Raw genomic sequence first — 23704 nt, 5'->3', positions numbered from 1 at the left:
TGATCCATCACCGTTATAACATTGTTGCAGTGGGTGCAATTCTGACATTTCATTGTGCCTTTGAATGCTATCTCTGTTGATCGTATTTGGTTTTTGATTGGCAGCTCAGTATCATTTTAGACTGTGAACATATCGGTAAGCTTTTTTCTTTGAAATCAGCATTAGAGTTGTTTAATTTAAGTAACATGACAGCATACATCATTTTCAGTGTGTCTCTTGGTTGTCGATACCAGATTCCTCCGTTCAGTTGACAACACTGACACAAGGTATGAAACATAAAGCACAACATGAATACATTTTAGTTGTTTAAGAACCATGGGCATTAACACAATACATTGTATATTTAATTTTTCAGATTGGCCCCTGAGGAAGGAACCAGTCAGGTCCCGAAATGCATTGGGCATGTTCTAAAATGAAGTTGATTTATACACTGTATCGCAAATGATGTATTAATGATCAAGAATTGATGTTGTTATGACTGTATATTGTTATGCATCTGAAAACATGAAGAACCATGTATATGTACTTTAACTATCATTGTTTGAATTGAAAATGATGATTGAAAAATACAAGATTACAATCAGATAAGTTGTGTTAATTCTGATTAGTTGTTTCTGGTGTTTAGACACACCCGTTGAACAGTGCGCGACTGAGACAAGCACCATAGCTTGTAATAACCACAAGTATTTAGCTAAAACATATGTCACATGGAAATCTGGCATGGCCAAGAAACTGCTATTTTAAATGAACTGCAGACAAAAACATACAAAGCAGTTTTTAATCTCCCAAAGGGAGCATCTCCAGCACAGGTGCGCCTGGAATTTGGCCTCCAGAATCAGGAATACCAAAGAAAAGAAACATTTGTAAAATTGTACTGGAAACTTAGAGCATCAGAACCTGGATCACTGAACTATTTTTGTTGGACGGAAACACAAACTCAATATATATATTTTTTAAAACAAATACATGGGGCAATTCCTTGCGAACTGCCCAGGCGGTACTAGATATGGATGAAGTCTGGAATCAAAAGATGGAGAGAACAACATTTAATAAAGCGTGTAACGCCACGGCCAAGAAACTGTCATTTCTGGAAGGCAAAAGAAGACTGTCCAAACGACGCCACGCATGGGCGGTAATAAATTTGTATACTACATTAATACCGCAACCCTATTTAGTGGCGCATTTTCGGCTATCTTTAAAGAAGAGGTTTACTGCATACAGACTGGGTGACTATAATACAAAGGATGTAGTCCCTACATGGAAAAGAAAAGAACTAACTGAAAATTGCCATCTGTGTGGATATCGTAATGAATCAATATGTCATTTGATGTGCGTTTGAGATCATTTAAAAATAGAACGAAGGAAGTTGTTAATGGCACCTTTTAAGGACTTACAAATTTGTACCTGCTGGCAGGCGGTAATAAGCTGGATGAGAGGCATTTCCAATATTTTAAATTGCGTGGTGTAAAATTCATGACCCAAGTGGACACCCTCTTATTGAAAGTAGATAATGAATAAATAGAAGGGGTGGATCAGCTTAGGGATTTTTAGATTTTGTTATGTTTTAAAAGTTTTACTGAAATATGACGTTTACTGTTTGATGCTTGTTATATTTTTTTGCTCTATGCTTTATGATTATGATAAACCAAATAAAGTTGCTTTTTGACTGACTGACTGATATGTCACATACACATTATAAAGCAAAATGTGATCCTTGTTATCTCTTCACTTCCTATCGGTGCATTCATTTTCTTGTCCAGTCAATGTCATTCCACTTCTAGAGAGTGTCACCCTTCAGTCTTGATCCATTACCTGGCAATAGGAAAAGAAATGTAGATGTATGGTTGTTCACACTGTACTCTGAAAACAATATAAATTATGATTTTGTAGAGAAAGCTTTACCAAGTAATTATGTATGTTAATTTAAGTTTCTTTTGTCTTGTAGATATTTAAATATATACGTTTCAGCAACACTATGAGTCAGCTGTCATCCACTTTATCTCGCTGTGCAAAGGACATTACTGGATTTGCTTTTATGTTTTTTATTATATTCCTAGCATATGCCCAATTGGCAAACCTTATATTCGGTACTCAAGTGGAAGAATTTTCAACATTTCCGAACTGCATGTAAGTCACCCAATCATGCGTTTACAACTTACATTCATTGTGTTTAAATGGAGCAAATAATATGTTAAGCTTATGTTTTGTAATGCATAGGCAGAAATGTTGAGAATAATAAGGATTCGGTTGTAGTAACTTAGCACATGTACCCTAATCACAATATCTGTTCTCCTCCAAGTATGCTTTCAACAGCAGAAATGTCTTTGCAGCCTCATAATTGGCCATATTTCATTTAGTTGATTTTTAAAAAGGAAACCAGTTTAGTTGAACTAGTCACTAATTTAAGTAAAGTTTTCTAGAAATATCTTTCACAAACCTTTTTTTAAAAAAAGAAAGGAAAAGCGGAGAGGTGTTAGCAATTAGGTTACTAATCATGGAGGGTGCAAAACTTGCACTGTGCCTTTAAGGAGTCACCCTCCTCCAAAGTCCCACCATGTCTCACAGTTGGCAGTTCAGTTATGCTTTCCAGTTCCTGGAAACAAGATCTCGGAGCACTGCACATGGCCTTTGTTGGCTATTTGACTTTGGAAACCTTTCTAGACCTGTATATTCTGCTGTCACTTAATGCCTTTTAAGACTATGGGTATATTTTAATCATTTTCTGCAATCATTTTTTCACAGAATGCTTTCGGTTTTTGTGAAGTGTCCTTCTCGTGGCAAGAAGTCCAACTCAGATCCTCGTGACGTGTGTATTGTTTGCCTAACACACAAAAAGAGACACCTGTGTCTGAGAAGAGGTAAAAAGGAAGAACTTAGCTGAACAGGTATATTACTTTTAAAGGACGAATTCACTCACCCACCATACAAGCAAAGGGATTCTCCTAGTACAGTGACAGCTGATCACGGTGCAGACTACAACACCCTCTCTCAGAAGAAAGAGCTCCTCGGATGTTTTAGGAGAATAAATAGAAACCCTGCAGTGAGCTCAAAACAGGGTTTTTACTTACTCTCCAAAAACATCAGAAGAGCTCCTTCTTCTGAGATAGGGAGTTGATGCCCACACCGTGATTAGCTGTCCCTGTCCGAGAAGAATCCCAAAGATGAAGCATGCCACCTCTGGTGGGTGAGGGAATTCGTCCTTTAAAAGGAATATCCCTGTTCAGCTAGTTTCTTCCTTTTTCTCTCTTCTCTGACCCAGGTGTTTCTTTTTGTGTCTTAGTTATATGAATTGGGAGTGAATACCTGCAGGTCTATAAATCTCCACTGGCCCTCATCTTTGTGTGTATTTGTATTGTTTGCGTGGCAGAAGAGCATTTTCATTAGGGCAGCTGCCACTGTCAGAAGAAGTCCAGAAGAACTTCCAAGGACAGAGAGAAGGTTAGGTTCCATAGCCTACAAGAGAGGCTTCAAGACACTCCTGTGGAAGGTCTGAGGAAGGGGCACCTTCTGTACAGCTCCATCTGCACTCTCCAGGGACACCCCGCTGGGTAGATCCAAAGAGAGGCATCCTTACGGGAAAAGGCGCTGCTCCTGCCTGCCATTAAGATAGAGGACAGGTACAGTGGCAGCATATTCATCTTTGAAGGCTGGTATGCTGCCAAGACATTTGACGTTGTATCACTATTGAACGTCAAGGCATGCATCGATGTAAAACACTACTGTACATTTAACATCGAATCCATCTTCGACACTGAGGCCACAATCAATGCCGCTGTCCATAGGCCATTTACCATCAAGACTACTGCTGATGTCGAGGACTTCTGGTTTCTCTCCTTTGGGGTTGACATCAAGCCATTGTCAGAAAACAACTTTACTGAAGGGATCCCTGCAGTTTTCTGCTGAATGGCTTCAATAATGAAAAGAAAGGAAGCTCCCACAGCCTGCTGATTCATAGTATTATCAGGCAAACTCCCCTAAATGGGAGGTAATTCCAGTAGCCCTCATGTCTTCGACTCCATTTCCAAGGTGGTCTTGTTCTCCTCGCTTCATTCTAGCACCTTTAACTTCTCATCATCTATCACCTGCATCAGCTGTGATACTATAGACACCATTGCCCTAATTTGCTCCTCAGAACACTTCAAAGCATAGAAGTTGATCACTTTCTGAAGTTGGTCCAGACAATATCATTAAAAATAAATGAGGTGGAAAAAGAGGTGAAATAGAAATTCACAATCTCCCCTACTTTCATATTCTTCTAGGATGTTCTGCTTCTTTTTCTTACATTTGAGGCTACTCTCCAACCCTGTTAGATTTTCCTCCCACTCATGTCTCATCAGTGGACCAATGAGGTTCTAGCTAGAGGAGCAGCTAAACCAAATGCACCAATGGGAGGCAGTTCCACTTGCAACAATATCAGTTATATTCAAGACCCTTCTTCAAAGGTCATCTTCCAGCCAACTTCGACCTCTTATCCTGAGTTTATTGGCAACGGCTATGCAGTTTTTTCTCACTTTAGATCAACCAAGTCTGCTCCAACTAGATTTGAAATACTTACAAGCTATATCACTCTAAACAAGAACACCTCTAAGGACCCTTTTCTATGCAGTACTCTAGAGCAACCAAAGTACATTTCTTAATGTATTGTATGGTTTGAACCATTTTAAAATAGAAATTGAATTTATGTTTGGGGAAAAAACCAGTGTGCTTCTCTTCTCTCACTCCCAAAGATCTAGTAGTTGGATCATTAATACGTGGTTTAATACCATATGTTTGGCCATTAGAACCACATTGTTGTTTGTACAAGTCTGTATTCAAGCATCTTTTGCTCCACCTCGACTGTTGTTGCTGAAAAGGCTTGCTGGTGGTTCTGCCAGCCACTGACTCTTCTGTGTCTTCATCGTCACCATCGTCACGAGACAGCTCGTAGATGACTCCTGGGCTTCTACAAATTCATCTGATCCCCACAGCAGCAACTCTTAAGCTCACCGTGCTACTCCAAGAACCTCCATCCAAGGGCTGGTATCGTGCTCCTGTGCCTCCTGGTCACCCCCAGGTGGTTTGGAGTCTGTCCCATCTGCTTTCAGGTTCTTCTCATCTGGATTACACATCCTGGTTCCACCAGCCTGGTACACGTGACGCTGTAGCTGCTGAACTTCCACAACCTTCCATTGGTGTCTATGGGCGGTTCCCACTCCACGTTACCCCTATGCACCAGGGCTCCATTGGTGTAGGTATTCTGGTTCCCTGGGTATCCACGGGTGGGGTGGCTCTCCAACCATCCTTGATCCAAGTGATTCCTTCGTGGTCCTTAGGAAAGGTTCCAAGAACAGTAAAAATCCAACCACAACTTACCCTATGTTAGCCTATGGACGTTTGACCCAGTATAACCACTCTGCACTCAGGCTCCTCTGGGTCCCTAGCTACTTACCTTTAGTGGTTCAGAGCTTCTCCTGGGGTCCTCCCTCCTCGGGTATTAGTCCTGTTTTGGCATCCATTTAACATTCCACTGTTTTAGTATATGGTTTGACCTCCCATATGTTTTTCTTGTGTTACTTGCCTGATTTGAAGTATTTATTATGTTTTTGATATTCCCAGGTAGGAGATATACCAAGTTAGTATTGGTGTGTGTTTACTAAATTCAAAGTGTAGGTAAGTAGGATCTGCTTTCACGGTTACCCCATTTTTTTGCCTGGTGTCAGTGTGTTTTTCACCTAGCCTGCTGTGGTCCAGCAACTGTGCTCTCTCCTAAAATGGCTCTGTGAAGTACTTTCGTGCCTCCACAATTGTCTACTGGTGTACCCACATAAGTCCCTATTCAGACGAATCCGGAAGTTTTTGAGTGAGACGCCGGCAAACTGAGGGACGCATTGTTTCAGGCTGGTTTCGGCTTGAGCTTGCCACCCCGCACCGCGATCCCCTTTCCTGTGAGTACAACTCCACAAGCCCACAGAGTAACCAGACTGCCCGCCCTGCTCCGTCGCGCTATGTGGTGGAATCAGAGTAGCGAGAGGGAGCGACCGGCGTTACAAGTTGCAGCCTGTGATTCTGCAGCCCTTGCAATTCTGTGGCTCATTTCCTCCGGCATTCAGCCTGCCTGTCGGCCCTCACTAATTGTTGCCTCTACCTCTCCTCCCAGACCCGCCAGACCCGAGGGAGCCGCAACTATAGTGACTGCTGCAATTGTAGTCACACCCACAACCGTAGTCGCCATAGTTAGTGAGGTGCCCAGGGATAAAGAACCTGAGCGCGAGACACCAGTGAGGCCCAGACAGCTCAACCTTACTTCGGCTCCAGTTTGACACCTGCTTGACAATTGCCCGGCACCTTGTCAGGTAGCTGAGGCGCAGCATCCCTTGGAAGGTGCCAGGACAGGAACCCGACTGGCAAAAGAAGCTCAGGCACACTTCGGCACACTCCAGCACACTGCAAGTGCAAGCACGGCGGCTGTAGACAGTTGCCTCCGAGTGAGTTCCTGCAGAGGTGGCCAGGCTAGAGCCAGCTGCGGCCTGTGGGCAGTCCTGGTGAGCCCTGCCCACACCAGCAACCAGAGCACAGCACCCCCTTTTACCATAGTGAATCGCTTCCATCAGTTGACTTAATCCGGTGCGAGGTGACCAGGTGTGGCATTAGGTCTCGGCAGTTAGGAGGCCGCAATTTCAGCGGTCTGTGAATTAGGAGGACCTAGAAGGACCCGGATACCTACCCTGTGAGGAGAGAGAGGCAGGAAAGTGAGGTGGTTTAGGTGGTCTCTCGCCTTGGAGGCTTCACCACCCCTGAAAATCATCTTTCTTTGGAAATAAGGCGAGGAGGCAATTGTAATTGTCCAACATAAGTTTTTTTTTCTTAACGGTTCTGGAATTTATAAAGCTAGCTGGGTTTAACCGTAACACATCTATAAAGTGACTGCCACTCTGAGCTCTGGAATCTTAACAATCTGTTGTATTTAAACATAAAGCATACATTAAGTGACTGGCACTGTGAGCCAAATAACTCTGGGACCATGAGATCTGGTCGCCTGTGTGGAACAGTGCTTCAACAGCATATCAGGCAACGAAAAAAGAGAATGGTCAAAGATGATCCTGACTCAGTAGGTAGTGGGACAGCCCTACAAATTGAAGAAAAGCTAAATTCATCAACAATAATTGTGGCCTGTCCCCCAAATGCTTGCCCTTTAAAAGCCTCTGAGCCGTATCATGCAAAGAATCATAATGAGGCTCTCCAGTCAACTATCACTGACTACTTTTCCACGTGGGAAAAAAAGAAAGGAAAATGTCTTTGTATACAAAAAAAAGATGGCCAAAGATGCAATGACAATGGAAATAAGTAGTATAGAATTGGACATAATGCCATCTAATTGTATGCAACTCCCAGAGGAAGAATTGGTGGATAAGAATCTGGCTGCCGCCGGCATCTCTCCTCAACTACCATCAAGGGTAAATAATAACATGGCCTCTAATCAAGTGCTGGGCACTCATTCCCTGGTTGTAAAAGCTTCATATTCCTTGTTCTACAACTATATTGACCAAGTCCAGTGGGACTGGGAACAGGAAAACAGCAGCACCTAAGACTATTGATGGATCTGAAAAAGGCAAAAAAATTGATGAAAAAGATGGTGTAACACTAGATGGAGTGGCTTTGGACTTTTGTTGGAAAGAAGATAATATGGTGATTAGCATATCATCAGGTATAGAGTCAAATTCAACTGATGATGTATTTCTACCCTCTTTCACTCAATCACCAAGAAAGCTATCCTTGCCCAATAATAATAGCGATCAAATCTGTCAAAATATGAATCTGGAAGCTATTTCAAGCACTAATAACCAGATAAATTGAATAGAATTAGATCCTTTTAGTCTAATATCAACAATAGGGAGACCAGATCCTGATTTAAAACTGGCATTGATCCCCGAGGTGATAGAAATTAAGTGTGTATATTTGTCAAATAAATCGGAGAATGCCGACTCTATGAATAATCCTCTTAATTCAGTTGATCTATCCTTACTGGCTAAATATGATACAAACTTTTCAGTGGGAAGAAGAACAGATGAGGATTATGCAGAGCTTCATTCAGGAATATTGGGCAGTTTGCTTATTACTACGCATACTATAACCAACGCCCTAAATTACCATTCTGATAAATTAAATATCCAAGTGGACTTATGGAACACTCTTGCTCTCTTTGTAGCAGGGATAGACTCCAAACTACTAAATTTAACATGGTAATAAGGGTAATAAGGGTAATAAGGGCACAAGCTGATAGTTATAACCAGATGATCACCTGTACGTGTGCAAATATTACAGATAAAATATCCAGCCCTAATTGAACTGGAAAGCAAATCGGAGGTGAACCAATCTGTCTGTGAGACGCCAGAGGCTGCGATAACCCTGTGAACTGCTGTTTTCAATTGAGGCCTGTAAGAAGGAAAACGGATGACGGGGCCGTGACTAACTAGCCTGCCCCGCTGCCAACAGAGCCCGGAGGAACCCTGCTGGGATGGACCAACAGCCACTGCTGGGCGAGATTGCTGAGCCGGAGCGGCATATACCCGGTAAGGCGTGCTGAGTCGTGGGAGTGTGGAGGAGATGCATGTCCGCGCCTGCACGGGCGTTCTCCAAGCGGTCTTTGAGAGGCTCCGGCGCGGATTGCAATCCCTGGACCCAGTCGCTATACGCTGGACAACTGCCCGCATTGGAACCGTAGACCTACAGCTATCCTGATACGGGGAGCCAAGGGCACTGAAACAGCGCTCCCACCTCTGCATGGCCGGGCAGAGAAGCCGCTCACGTCAACTAGTTCTTGAACCTCTCATAATAACCTGCTACACCTGGTACGGGCGGAGGGGGGGCCGGCTCAGTGTGGGTGGAAGCGACTCCCATCTGCCTAGGAGGCCGAGCAATGGGGAAGCCGGACGGCAAACAGCCCAAACTCAACTTTGACTCCCACAGGATGCCCAGAGGACAACCACACGACCCTGACCGAGATAACGTGGGTCAAAAGGCGCAGGGCAAAGATAAGGTAGACATGAAAACACTGCTCCACACAATGAAAGCAAGCTTTGCCTCCATAGAGGGAAAGAGGGATTCCATGTGCGCCAGAATGGACAAGATTACACAGAAGATTGAAAAACAGGACAGGAGAATCAAGGAGGCTGAAGCACGTATCTTTACCCTAGAAGACGATCATACGCAAGCGGCGGGATAGCTCACAGATATTGACAAACTGCTGAAGGTGATTGCAGCTAAAAATGAGGACATTGAAGCCCGCTCACGACATAACAACATACGCATAACTGGTGTCCCCGAGACCACTAACACAGGAAGAATTGAAGAATATGTGGAGCGGCTGCTCAGTACATGCTTCGGCCAGGAGACGTTCTCCAGGCTGCTCTTTGTGGAAAGGAAGCACCACACATTGGCGCCAAGGCCTTCGCTAGGTGCACCGCCTCGAACCATAGTCGCGAGACTGCTCAACTATTGCGACCGCGACACAGCCCTGCGTAAAGCATGAGAACTGAAAGATGTTGTCTTCGAAAACAATGCTATTTCACTCTACCCCGATTTTACTTTAAATGTTCAGGAAGCGCAAAAGAATTGTTCTCCAATCAAAAAGAAACTCCAGAAGGAAGGAGTGGAATATGCAGTGCTATATCATGCACGACTACGGATCACTTACGATGGTAAACAGCAGCTCTGCACCTCCCCACAACAGATGGCAGACTGCATTAAAAAAACTGTGTTGGCAGCAAAGAGAGCTGAGCGAATCCCGACGAGTGGCGGAGGCGGCCCGATGCATCAAGAAGAAGACTGAGAATAGCGACTACAGATGAACATGCAGACAACGGCAGGTAGCCATGCTGACCCTGTCCGCATAGATATTTGCTTTACTACACAGGTACCACTAAATACGATTAATATATTGCAATTCGCCCTTTCTGTAGACTTTTTTTATGGATGGTGAGGACCCTATCGAATACAGTAATAGCATTTCAGGGCCTCCTTCTACACACCACCATGGTGTAAAAGGAGCCGTCACGCCCCCCCGGGACACACATCTTCTAGGGAGCACCCCTCTTCTCCACTTAAGGGGTTTGTTTTGTCAGGCGATCGCCTCTGTTGTTTTGATAGTAGGATACTGTCACCAAAGACCACTAATGTCTCTAAGATTTATTTTCTCTTGAATTTGCTGCTGCACTGTGTAGGCCTGTTTCTGTATTGGGATTTCCCTTGGTTACGAATGACAGTTAACCTAATAACAGGGCGGGAGCTCTACTCACTCAGAGACATGGTAACGCGAATATTTCAAATGTTTTCGGATGTATTGGGAGGGGTTCAGAGGGAGGGTACTATACACTGCAAATTGGGGCCGTCGTTGTGGGGGAATGTTGGGGAAGAAAAGTAGACATTACCAAATTGGTGTTTTTTCGTGCTAGTCCTTATAACCAGACTGTATGGGAATTTCTCACCTGCAGTCAACAGTGCAGACTTGACATGCCAGTGCATATACAGGAGGTGGGGTGATGGTGGGGGAGGGACAAAAGACCAATACTGTAGCAGGACTGAGTCTCCTCACTTGGAATGTTAGAGGGCTAGGAGATCCCAGAAATAATCGACACATACTGGCCTATCTAGACAGACACCAGGTCAGCATAGCTATGCTACAGGAAACACATACCCACCCCCATAAACAGCCTCAGTTAGCCACAAGATGGGCCTCGCAGGACTTCTCCTCGTATTCTGCCTTTTCCAGGGGGGCGGCATTTCTCATTAAAAAAGCGGTGCCGTTCTGTCAGGAGACTGATGTTCCTCAGAGCTTGCGCAATGATAGAAGGATCCACCTCCTGGCAGCTCCAAGTCTGATTGTCGTTAAGACACAGATTAGAGTGGCCAGGCGGGGGAAAGGGTGTTGGGGTAGGAACAGTAGGGAAGGAGATCTGAAAATAGAAATAATGACAATATGAAACAGAATGACTGTTTTTTCAAGGATGAATTCTATATATTCGTGTTCAAACATTTACCTGAGTTTCCCTCACTGCTTTAAACTGAAGGTAAGGCTTGGTGGCACGTAAATACTGTGAAAGACATATGAGACATATTAATGATTCATACCCTAACACTGATGCTTTTTGTTAAAACATATTTGTAAAGAAGCTATACCCACCACAGCCTTATACCTTTAAAGTCTTTTATCCCCAGTTCCTTTTATGATGAATATGCAGGACCTGCCTCGCAACTTTTAACAAGAAAATGAGTTATCCAAAGTCAAGTTCTTTTTCAAAGGTTCGTTGCCTTCAAGAGTTCCAAAAATTAACCTTCAACCATTCAGTAGCAATTGTCAAAAGGTTCTGAGTTTAAAACCTTTCACTGCTATGCAGATGTTCAGTTGCCAACATAGTTCAAAGATATTCTGCTCGATTTCTCAGAGAAAACAACAAGGTTTCTTAACTCGATTCTAGACGAGGAGCTGCCTTTGTAATGTTATGTATTCTCTGTGCCTCAGATTTGTAACTCACCGCGCTGAAGGGTTGGGAAGAATTCGAGCTCCGACTTCGTTGCTCGACCAACGGGAAAAACGAGCAGAGGCCAGCAGGAGAGGAAGAGAATAACGAGCGCGATGAAAAGGGTGTGGTTCCCTTTTATAGTGGGGAACCGCCCTAGATGAAAGTTACGGTGCAGCGCATCTCAGTAAGGGGCGTGTCAAAGCATCCTTTGATGTAGAGGAAACGCAGCATTAGCGGCAGCAGTAAGTCTTTCAACATAAACAATACAGATTTCAAACATTATAAAATGAAAGGCAACAGTCTGGTCTGAGTATGAAAACGTTCATGTTTAGTGAGGCACAAGGTTCCTATAAAGTATCCAAATATGTGCTATATTCCTTTTGGACACAGTGTTCATAGTGTGTATGTCTATAACATTATACCAGCACATGTCACTTGAACAGTTCAGCATACTATGGTTTTGCAGCAGAATCGAGTGCAAGACCACCAATAACGTGTCAAAGGAAATACAGTGTATTTTGCCACAGAGTGAACCACAGATTGAACGGGAGCGTGTATGCCCACAGGTAGTTACATAGCGTGGTGTAGAGGTGCCCCTAGAGCCGCAGCCCATAGCCATGACATGTACATCAAAGAGGGCTCCACGTTTGACCCAAGGGAGATATTGCATGACATGGAGAGGCTGGCATCGGCTTCCATTATGTTGGTGTGTAGCTAGGGACCCAATGTGGACGATGAAGATTATTACATTTCCTTATGGGCGCGCATAGTAAGCATATGCTCGACCCACCTAATATGGAGAGGAGATTTCAACCTGACAATGCACCCTTCGCATGACAGCTCCCACCCGCTGCCACATCATTACTCTAAAGCGCAGTGCCAACTCCAGCACATATTGTTATATATTAATGGGGATAGCCAAAAGGCTACTAGACCCGGGTCAATGGTACAGTAAAACAAAGAAATGGTCTAGTAGCACACAACGCTTATTGCAAAAACAACAGTAAGTTGCATCCACAACCATATAGGGGTCGAAACGTTGACTTCAACTAGATCACAAGCCAGGACAACTGTAATTCATTTGACAGTGTTCATAGATTGCATTGTGATTTCATTGGAACAATTGACCTTTATTAAGGCCGAATCAATATCACCATGTGAATGTGATGGATATATGTCACACTACCCTATCCTTGTCCACTACCCTCACGTTTTCACCTTAATCATAATCACTTTCCCGTTTCCCACCCTGAGCATCGAACATTGTAAAGATTTGCATCTTTTTAAGATGATTGAGCAACTTCATTGCCACAATTAAGAATATCTATTTGATTGTAAATACACTGCATTACTAGCAAGTTTGACTTCTAGATTTGGTATTGTGGATGCAACGTACTGTTGTTTTTGCAATAAGCGTTTTGTGCTACTGGACCATTTCTTTGTTGTACTGAACTCCAGCAAATAGTCACTGACAATCTGCTAGTGGATGTATGGCACCACCATCACCCGACACAGCGCGAGGGCACTTTTCACTCGGCAGTACACAAAGCTTGGTCCAGGCAGGACATGTGGCTTGTTTCACAAGACATTGTGCTGCGTGCTCTCACCTCTCGCCATTTAGCGCGTTCCTATTCAGACCACTCCTCTGTCCCCAAACTAGACAATGGCGGCTGCAGCCCACGGCGCTCCTGTATATGGTGTTTAAATTTGAACTGGGGGAAGCGCTAGAAGAATATCTACGAATTAATATAGGCTCAGTACCGTCCCTGGTCACGGTATGGGAAGCACTGAAGGTACCGTGCGAGGTCACTACATGGCTAAGGCAGGGGGAATTCTCAAAGACACTCGCATGACGATTGCACGCTTGGAACACCAGATTAAGAAGCTGGAGGCGGTGCAGGGGGTGAGTGACGGTCCCATGCTGGCCAAGATACGGGAGACCCTAACAGAGTACCAGGCTGAAGCGGAAAGAGAATGTCTCTTTCGAGGCAAATATCACACGGCGTGTAGGTATGGGGAGGGAGAACACCCTGGCAAAGCACTTGGCGAGACCATTCGGCCGCCCAAAACGGCAAATCATGTCCTGGCTATCTGAGACAGGGACGGGGTGACGCATCGGGGCACTATGACCATAATGGAGGTATTTACCACGCACTACCGAACACTATATACATCATGTGCGGTGCGTCAAGGTGAGACCCCGAAATACCTACAACAGATAGAATTGGTTCGGCTTAGTAACCGGCAGAGAGAATTCTTTGCCGCTGTCTTGGAATTAAACAAAATTCGGGAAGCCATGTTGCAGATTAGTAACGGCAAGGCGCCGGGCCCTGATGACATTGGAATAGAATTTTATAAAGCCTACAAAGACACCCTGGCCCCATTTCTGAAGGCAGTTTATGAAGAGGCAGCACAAACAGGGGCACTCCCGCTTACCATGTGGGAAGCAATGCTAGTCTCACTACTGAAGCCCAGAAAGACCCCCAAATCGACAGACTCGTATAGATCATTGTCCTTGATAAACTGCGATGTCAAGATATTGGCAAAAGTCCTGGCCAATAGGCTTACTCTCTTGATGGATAGGTTTATTCAACCTGACCAAGCAGGTTTCATACCTAGCCTATCAACCACACATAACCTGAGGACCCTCTTCTCCATCCTACACGATATAGACCAGGAGGAACAGGCGGTGGTGGTCTTTTTAGACGCCATCAAAGTGCTTGACTCCCAGGAATGGGGGTACCTCCTAGCGGGGTTGGCGCACATGGGGTTTCCTCCGGGATTTCTCATGTGGATTAAATTATTATATAATCTACCCTGCACCTCATTGCTGCTGAATGGGAATCGTTTCCCAGACTTTTGCATCACCAGAGGCCCGCGGCAAGGATGCCCCCTCTCACCCCAACTATTCCCAATAACCATAGAACCACTGGTAGCAATGCTGCGCCAATACCATCAGCAATATGTACTAGACTATCCCACAAGGCCTGTTTTAATATCGCTCTACGCGGATGACATCACGCTATCCATCAGCAGGGTGTGTAACCCTGCTGATGGATTAAATGCCATGATTTGCGAAATTATAAAATTCGGGGCCTTTTCGGGAATTACCATCAATTGGGGTAAATCCCAAGTCATGCTGCTCACAAACTGTACCACTGAGTTTCAAATGGATTATCCGCTGCTATGGAGTGATGGCGAGGTCCGATATTTGGAAATCACCGTCACAAAAGACAAAGAATACCTTCTGTGAGCTAATTACGGGGTGGCCCTTGCTAAGGTGGAAGAACTGATCAACAGGTGGAAAGCTCTCACCATACTCTCTAACAAGCCAAATAGCCTTAATGAAGATGGTCATCATGCCCACATTTTTATACCTGTTCACAAACATCCCCTTCTCCCCTGGCCGCACCTTCAACTAGCTATGTCTGAACTGGGGTGGCAGAGTGAGCTAAAGAATGATGTTGGATTAAATCCAGATCAGTTGACGGGGGTGAGTGTTTGCAATGTTCAACACTCCGTCCATCATCCTCTTTGGTTTTGCTTTATTCGCCCTAAGTTGGCAGGGTATGCCCAGACGTGGGTCCCTTGCTCACTTTGCCACTGGATTCAAGCTAGCATGGCTGATGACAGCTGATTAGCCAGAAACCGGTCCCAGGATGCTTGTTTCTGGTCCAGGGAAGACATGGCTTGGCATTTCGGGCTGGACTGTTCCCATAAGCCACAGGGTCAGACTGATTTGCATATGGCCATGTCTGAACTGGGGTGGCGGAATGAGCTACAGAATGATGATGGATTAAACCCAGATCAGTTGACTGGGGGTGAGTGTTTGCAATGTTCAACACTCTGGCCATCATCCCCTTTGGTTTTGCTTTGCTCGCCCTAAGTTGGCAGGGTATGCCCAGACGTGGGTCCCTTGCTCACTTTGCCACTGGATTCAAGCTAGCCTGGCTGATGACCGCTGATTAGCCAGAAACCGGTCCCAGGATGCTTGTTTCCGGTCCAAGGAAGACATGGCTTGGCAGTACGGGCTGGACTGTTCCCATGAGGCACAGAGTCAGACTGATTTGCATATGGCCATGTCTGAACTGGGGTGGCGGAGTGAGCTAAAGAATGATGATGGAATAAACCCAGATCAGTTGACTGGGGGTGAGTGTTTGCAATGTTGAACACTCCGTCCATCATCCCCTTTGGTTTTCCTTCAACTCATCCATCTTGCTTGGGGCGAGAAGCAACCCCGGATTAAATGGTGTACCCTCACATTACCATTCGCTCAAGGTGGCTTTGAAGCGCCTGATCCCGAACTCTACTATCTCAGTGCTCAATCGCCGTTCACCGCATACGGGCTAGCCCCTCCGCCCTTTATGACACATTTGGCAGTGGAGCAGGGGCTAATGGCTCCGCTACCCCTGGGGGGGTTCCTCTGCGTTGATCACAAGACAGCCGGGGGAAGGCGATCCATAGTGCCCTGTACAAATAATGCATGGCGTGCCATTGCCAAAAGGTCTCATGTCCTCTGCCATATTCCCCCTACTCCCACTGCTCGACCAATGTAACCTGCCAGTCACACAGGAAGGGATTTGTAGGTGCATGCTTCTCAAACTATGCATCACCACTTGGGGAGATATGTATCATCAGGGGCACTTCAAAGGGGCAGCAGAGTTTCTAGGCGACACATCACCCACCACCATGGACAGATTCCTATATATTCGCTTAAGACAAGCTGTCAAAGCCGCTACTCCTGCGTTCCCAGGGGAACCTCCCACATTGCTCCCATTGCATCAAAAGTTTTATCGTTCCGAGTGCATGATTGCGATGCCTCACTTTTTAAACACTGCCACTGAATTTTCGCTCCTAGCTGCATGATTACAATGTTGCTGTGAATTGAGTCGCTCTTTTTTAAACTGTGATCCTCACTGTGTTCCTGTTATTCCTTCCCGCGTCTTCTTACCTGCTCTACGTTACCCCTGCCAGCGCCCCGGTCCACCACGGGATATACCGTTTGTTGTGGAGGGCGCCGGCAAACATTTGCTCCCCTTCCCTGATTGGCTGCATAGGGTCACGCGGGGTTTTACACTTGGGTCCCTCCCTATTTAGGCTGGCTAGTTAGAGTTCAGTCTGTTTGTTTTATCGTTCCGAGTGCATGATTGCGATGCCTCGCTTTTTAAACACTGCCACTGAATTTTCTCTCCTAGTTGCATGATTACAATGTTGCTGTGAATGGAGTCGCTCTTTTTTTAAACTGTGATCCTCACTGTGTTCCTGTTATTCCTTCCCGCGTCTTCTTACCTGCTCTACGTTACCCCTGCCAGCGCCCCGGTCCACCACGGAATATCCCATTTGTTGTGGAGGGCGCCGGCAAACATTTGCTCCCCCTGCCCTGATTGGCTGCATAGGGTCACGCGGGGTTTGAAACATAGGTCCCTTCCCATTTAGGCTGGATGGCTCTCTCGGCGTTCAGCGGACGTGCGCAGCGGGCACGCGCCGAAGTCGCGCCAAAGTCCAGCCCATCTGCGCCCGTCCGCGCTGAGAATGCGCCAGGGGCCAGGGAGGCAGGCTCTACGGCTATTTGCCCTCAAGTAAGTCCTCTTTACTCCTTCCACGAGTTAAGGGCATGTAAGCCCCGTAGATTGCCCTGTCATCACGTGCTTCCCCCTGAGGCGTTCTTAGGTAACTTCAGTTGTAACTGCATCATTAAAGGCAGCCACCTTAAAGGTTCCGACATCTTTAAAAAGCAGGCTACCCCTGAGATGCATAATCCACCTTCGCTGGCCACTGAAGTTGGTTTTCTCATTAATGCAAGATCCTTAGTTAAAAATAACATTGCTTTCAGGGACTTTGTTTCTGCCAGGAAGCCTCCCTGGGTCTTCATTACGGAAACCTGGGCATCGGAATTTGTTGGTCCTGAGCTTGTTAATGCCATCCCGGAGGGCTATGCCCTTGCTCGGATGGATAGAGTAGGACGAAGGGGAGGAGGATTGGGCATCCTGTACAAGAGTTCCTCCATCTGTCGCACCAAACCCCTTCCCACTCCTTTAGACTCCTTCGAGGCTATGTACTTTTCCATCAACTCTTCTCCCACAGTTTGCTTTTCTGGCCTTTTGCTTTATAGGCCCCCGGGCCCCAGGTCCGCTTTTAGCCACGAACTGCTGAAAATCTTAGAACCGTTTATTGACAGACCCAACTTGACCGTACTGGGAGATTTCAATTTCCATTTGGAAAATACAAGTTCTAGCGACACTTCTTCCTTGGTGGACTCTCTGGCCTCGTGTGGCGTGCTGCAACTTGTGAACAGCTCTACCCATCTAGATGGCCATACGCTGGACGGAGTTTTCTCTAAGGAACCTAGATTAGGGACAGGCTCCCCTATTCCTCTGGCATGGTCAGATCATATGGCCGTCCCACTTGAATTCAAATCACACCACTCCTCCACTCCCCCCTCCGACCTTAGGAAATGGGAATTGAGAAGGAATTACAGGATGATCAGAAATGAGACACTGGCCCCACTTATGACCAGTCCAAGGTCGTCTACCTCGAGGGATACTAACGCCGCTGCCCTCGAGTGGTCTAATACCATTGCGAGAGCAGTAGACATCCTGGCCCCTGTCAAACAACTTTACTCTGCTAGAAAGAGACCCTCAGCTCCCTGGTTCTCCGATTCACTTAGGCTGCGAAGGCAGGGCTGTAGGAAACAGGAGAGGCTCTGGCGGACTGTTTTAGACCCTAAGGAGAAGGAAAAACATGAACGCCTCCTTAAAGAGTATAAATCTGCGGTAATTGAGGAAAAAAAGGCCTATTTCTCTAACTTGACGGCATCTCTCAATTTCCCCAGGGAACTGTTTAAGATCGTAGATTCCCTTTCCACCCATCAAATGCCAATCCCATAGTGGGCTCTCAGGAGCTCTGTGATAAGATTTCGACTTTCTTTCACACAAAAATAGTGGATATTTATACTGCTCTTGGAGCTCTCCACCGCGATCTTGCTGTTCCATCTCCCTCCCTCCATCGAACATCAGGTGAATGAACCTCATGGTAGCCTCCTCAATTTCCCTCTTCTTACTTTTGAGCAACTAAATCTGCTCCTTGACAAAATAAAATCTGGATCCCCTTTGGATCCTTGTCCTCTTAAGATCCTCAAGGATTGCAGGGACATAGTGCTGCCTCCCCTCCTAGAGGTGATGAATCTTGTTATCACTGAAGGTACTTTTCCATCCTCCTGGAAAATGGCGGTCGTCAAGCCCATCCTGAAAAAGCCCACCTTAGATCCTGGGGTTTTGAAAAACTTCTGTCCTATATCCCTGCTGCCCGCCCCAGCAAAAATGCTTGAGGCGCATCTCAATCATCATCTGAGCGCCTTTCTGGACGCCTCTAATTTGCTGGACCCATCTCAGCATGGTTTTCGAAGGGCCTACAGTCCGGAGTCTGCCCCTACTGTGGTCATCAATAATATCTGCTCGAAGGTCGACAAGGGCCAAACCACCCTTCTGGTCCTGCTCGACCTGACAGCTGCCTTCGATACCCTGTCTCCCTCTGTTTTGGTAACACGCCTCAGGGAGATGGGAGTTGGGGGCCCAGCACTGAGTCTCTTGACCTCTTTTCTTCATCAGAGAGAACAGAGGGTCAAGCTGGGTGAGTTCCTCTCCACCACCAAACCTGTGCAGTGTGGGGTCCCTCAGGGATCGTCTCTGAGCCCCACGCTTTTTAACACCTATGTGGCCCCTCTTGCCAGGTTAGTAAGATCTTTCGGGTTGGAGGTGTTGTCATATGCTGACGACACCCAAATCATGGTTTCCCTCTCCCATTCGGTGAGTATCTCCGCTCTTAACTTCAGGAACTGTATGGAGCCAGTCTCTCAGTGGATGATCCTGAACTCCCTGAAGCTAAACGGAGAGAAAACCGAGGTCCTGATCTTTGGGGGCAAACAGGACATCTGGTCGAGTGACTGGTGGCCTCCGTCCCTCGGAGTGTGCCCCCTGCCCTCTTAATCCGCCCGGAATCTGGGGGTTCTTATAGACACCTCGCTCTCCTTTGACCGTCAGGTCAGTAGGACTGTTTCCACCTGCTGTGGTGTCATCAGGATTCTGAGAAAGATTGCACACTACCTTTCTCCAGATGCCCGAAAGCAGGTCGTTGTTGCCCTTGTCTCTTCGAGACTGGATTATTGTAATGCGCTCTATTCTGGCATGAACAAAAAGCTTATCCAGCGCCTCCAGATAGTGCAAAACGCGGCGGCCAGGCTTGTTCTTGGTGCACCCAGCCTTTCCTCTGCCTCTCTAGCCAGGAGGAACCTGCTCTGGCTACCCATCCAGTCTAGGATCTCTTTCAAGATCCTATGCCTTACTCATGAGGCCTTGTATGGAGCAAGCTCAGAAGGCATAAGGTCCCTTCTATCTCCTTACTCTCCCAGTAGAGCTCTTCGCTCCTCCAACAAAAACCTTCTGTCTGTTCCCCGGGTCTTTAAAGCCAGGTGGGGAGGGAGGGCTTTTTCCTCTCTTGCCCCGAGGTTGTGGAACAATCTTCCCCCCGAATTAAAAGGGCAACCATCTATTCTGCCCTACCGTAAAGCCTTAAAAACCTGGCTTTTTGCAGAGGCCTACCTGTAATCCTGTACCGGTTCATATTACAAGTTGTACCATCCTTTAGGCGCCTTGATGCCCTTGGGCTAAGTTGCGCGTTATAAGACTTTAATCATTCATTCATACACAGGCAGGGGCACCACACGTCGTGTCTTGCATATATAAAGCCTTCATAGTGGAAGGGACACATAATACTATGAAAGCAAAACAGGGGTGGGAAGTGGAATTAGGATATCCTATCATGGAGGAGGCCTGGGTGTACAGCTGTCAACAAACCAAACGCATTACTGCTAGCAGCAGGCTCAAAATTATTCATTTTAAATTCCTCCATAGAATGTACTACACCCTGATAAGGTTACACAAGCTCCAGTTATGAGAAAGTGATAGATGTGATCGCTGCAGACGGGAGGGAGCGGGTTGTCTACACTAATCATGGGAATGCAGATCCATAGCGCAGTACGGGATTGAGGTGGAGAAGGCCTTGGGAGACATGCTAGGAGTGTAGCTTGATCTTACACCAGAAATGGGGCTTCTGGGCTACCTCCCAGGCCACAAAGGTCACGTTAAAAGATTTCTGGCGATAGGCCTACTAGTGGCCAAACGCAAAATTGCCTGTTGATGAGGGAGAGGCAGAGCGCCCATGTTTAAGGAAAGGTTGACTGACCTTACCTATTGTCAGGAGCAAAACAATATTTACGCCGAGCTGCTACCCCTTCGATCACAACCCTGTGACGTCTGGGAACCACTCACTCGGTACACGTTCAGCGTAGCTGCAATAAACACGAAAGATGGGGCCTCACCATAGCAAACCAATCACCAAACTCAGAACGACGGGTCACACGGTCAAGAGGCTGATAACTAATGAGAATTCTGGGACATTTACTACGCCACCTATTCCTATGCCGATTGCTATGGGTTGGACATGGTACATTCAAACTCAAGCTATGTACTGGTCTGACCCCTACTTAATGGCGGCCACTGCGGGGACAGGCGAGCAAGACCACTGACTCATTGTCAGTGAAATTGCTCTCCCACCCTCGCAGCTCCACCATTAAGTGAGGTGCCCCTGCCCCTGCACTCTTGAGTGTTGGTGATCGAGGCCCTCCTCCACCCGCAGGTTTCCCTGCGCCTCATCCCTGGTGGTCCAGTGGACCTCTGTCTCCTTTCTTTCTTTCTGCTCCTTCACTCCTTTTTCTCCCCTTTCTATCTTTCACCTTTCTGCACCTCTGCTCTTTTGCGCCTTATTTCTGCCCATTTCCCTTTCTCTCCCTCTGCTCCTTCACTCGTTTTCACTCGTTTTTTTCCCTTTCTATCTTTCACCTTCCTGCACCTCTGCTCTTTTGTGCCTTATTTTTGCCCATTTTCCCTTTCTCTCCCTCTGCTCCTTCACCCGTTTTCACTCGTTTTTTTTACCCTTTCTATCTTTCTCCTTTCTGCTCTTTTCTGCATCTGTGCTCTTTTGTGCCTTATTTCTGCTTATTTTCCCTTTTTTCTTTGTCCCTTCTTTCCTCCCTTTACCTTTCCCCGCCGCTGCTGCCCCCGCGGCCCCTCCCCCCCCCCCAGCACGACCGGCCCAATCCAGCTCCCCTCCCCGCTCCCGCCTCCCAGCTGTCCAGCCCTCCCCGACCCCTACTTAATGGCGGCCACTGCGGGGACAGGCGAGCAAGACCACTGACTCATTGTCAGTGAAATTTCTCTCCCACCCTCGCAGCTCCACCATTAAGTGAGGTGCCCCTGCCCCTGCACTCTTGAGTGTTGGTGATCGAGGCCCTCCTCCACCCGCAGGTTTCCCTGCGCCTCATCCCTGGTGGTCCAGTGGACCTCTGTCTCCTTTCTTTCTTTCTGCTCCTTCACTCCTTTTTCTCCCCTTTCTATCTTTCACCTTTCTGCACCTCTGCTCTTTTGCGCCTTATTTCTGCCCATTTCCCTTTCTCTCCCTCTGCTCCTTCACTCGTTTTCACTCGTTTTTTTCCCTTTCTATCTTTCACCTTCCTGCACCTCTGCTCTTTTGTGCCTTATTTTTGCCCATTTTCCCTTTCTCTCCCTCTGCTCCTTCACCCGTTTTCACTCGTTTTTTTTACCCTTTCTATCTTTCTCCTTTCTGCTCTTTTCTGCATCTGTGCTCTTTTGTGCCTTATTTCTGCTTATTTTCCCTTTTTTCTTTGTCCCTTCTTTCCTCCCTTTACCTTTCCCCGCCGCTGCTGCCCCCGCGGCCCCTCCCCCCCCCCAGCACGACCGGCCCAATCCAGCTCCCCTCCCCGCTCCCGCCTCCCAGCTGTCCAGCCCTCCCCGACCCCTACTTAATGGCGGCCACTGGTGCACCGAAGGCGCGTCAAAGGCAAGCATGTCTGCGCCCGTCTGCGACCTGTCCGCGACCAGCACCAGGAACCCTGGACCTCCGCCCCGCCAACGCTACGACCCAGCAGCACTCCACGCACTCAACCCAGGCTGCAACAACAACTGCAAGCTAGCATCACCAGCCGACACCCATGGACCCTTCAGCTGTCACCGCTGCCGGCACACCTGCAGCACCGCCAAGAACACGGATCCAGCACAACCCGCCCACAAGAACACAACCGAACCGAAGACCCTACAATGCATCCTCCTCAACGTCCGATCCCTCCACAAACACGCCACAGAAATCTGGGACCTCCTCGACAGCACAACCCCAGACGTAGCATTCTTCACCGAAACCTGGACCAACACCACCTCAGGACCGGACATCGCCATCGCCATCCCCCAAGGATACAAGATCTCCAGGAAGGACCGCCCCATCCACCCAGGAGGAGGAATTGCCATCGTCCACAAATCCAGCCTCCGCCTGAGCACACTCCCTGACGAGTCCACAGAACTGATGGAACACCTTCACTTCAAGATACTGGCCAGCCCCACCGCCGCCCTCCGAGGAACCCTCATCTACCGACCCCCTGGACCCCGCGGACCCTTCGCCAACTCCATTACGGACATTATCTCCCCGCAGGCCATCGCATCCACCAACTACACCCTGCTGGGAGACCTCAACTTCCACCTCGACAATCAACTGGACCCTAACACCACATCCCTCCTGGACAACCTCCACAACATTGGACTCCGCCAGATCGTGACCGAGCCCACGCACTCAGCAGGACACACCCTCGACCCCCTCTTCACTACAGGAAACTCCATCACCTTCAGCCACACCACCGAACTCCCATGGACCGACCATCGTTGCGTCCACTTCACCTTCAGAACACCCACCATCCACAGACACCAGCACCTGCTTCCACAAAGAAACTGGACCAAAATCACCGATGACCAGCTCACCTCCTCACTCAACAACTCCACCCCAACCATCGCGGAAAACGACGACCCCAACACCGCAGCCCGAACCCTGCATAGATGGATCTCGGACAGCACCAACACCATAGCCCCCCTCAAGAAAAACAACAATACCCGTGCCAAGAAAGCCAGATGGTTTACCACCGAACTTCGAGAGTCCAGGCGCACATGCCGCCGCCTCGAAAAGGCCTGGAGAAACACCAAATCCACAGAAGCCCACAACAACTTCAGAGCCGCCACCAACGCCCATCATCAACTCATCAGAGAAACGAGGAAAAAAGCGATTGAAGACAGAATCTCCACCCACGCACA

General features: G+C 47.2%; 1 protein-coding gene across 12 annotated transcripts in view; it reads left to right on the top strand.

The window, feature by feature from the left end:
- The window catches only part of PKD2L2 (polycystin 2 like 2, transient receptor potential cation channel), a 2146539-nt gene that overhangs the window by 1245455 nt on the left and 877380 nt on the right, over positions 1-23704 (top strand). For all 12 annotated transcript variants that reach the window (XR_013598682.1, XM_078653282.1, XM_078653287.1 and 9 more), the window contains one exon: positions 1946-2127. Coding sequence is in view for 11 of the 12 variants with exons in the window: in XM_078653282.1 (XP_078509408.1) it covers positions 1946-2127 (182 nt within the window). In the remaining variant the exon portion in view is untranslated. The remainder of the gene's footprint in view (positions 1-1945; positions 2128-23704) is intronic.

Source organism: Lissotriton helveticus, chromosome 7 (genome assembly GCF_964261635.1).
Source record: "Lissotriton helveticus chromosome 7, aLisHel1.1, whole genome shotgun sequence".
NCBI classification, from domain to species: Eukaryota; Metazoa; Chordata; class Amphibia; order Caudata; family Salamandridae; genus Lissotriton; species Lissotriton helveticus.
This window is presented reverse-complemented; position numbering and strand designations above follow the sequence as displayed.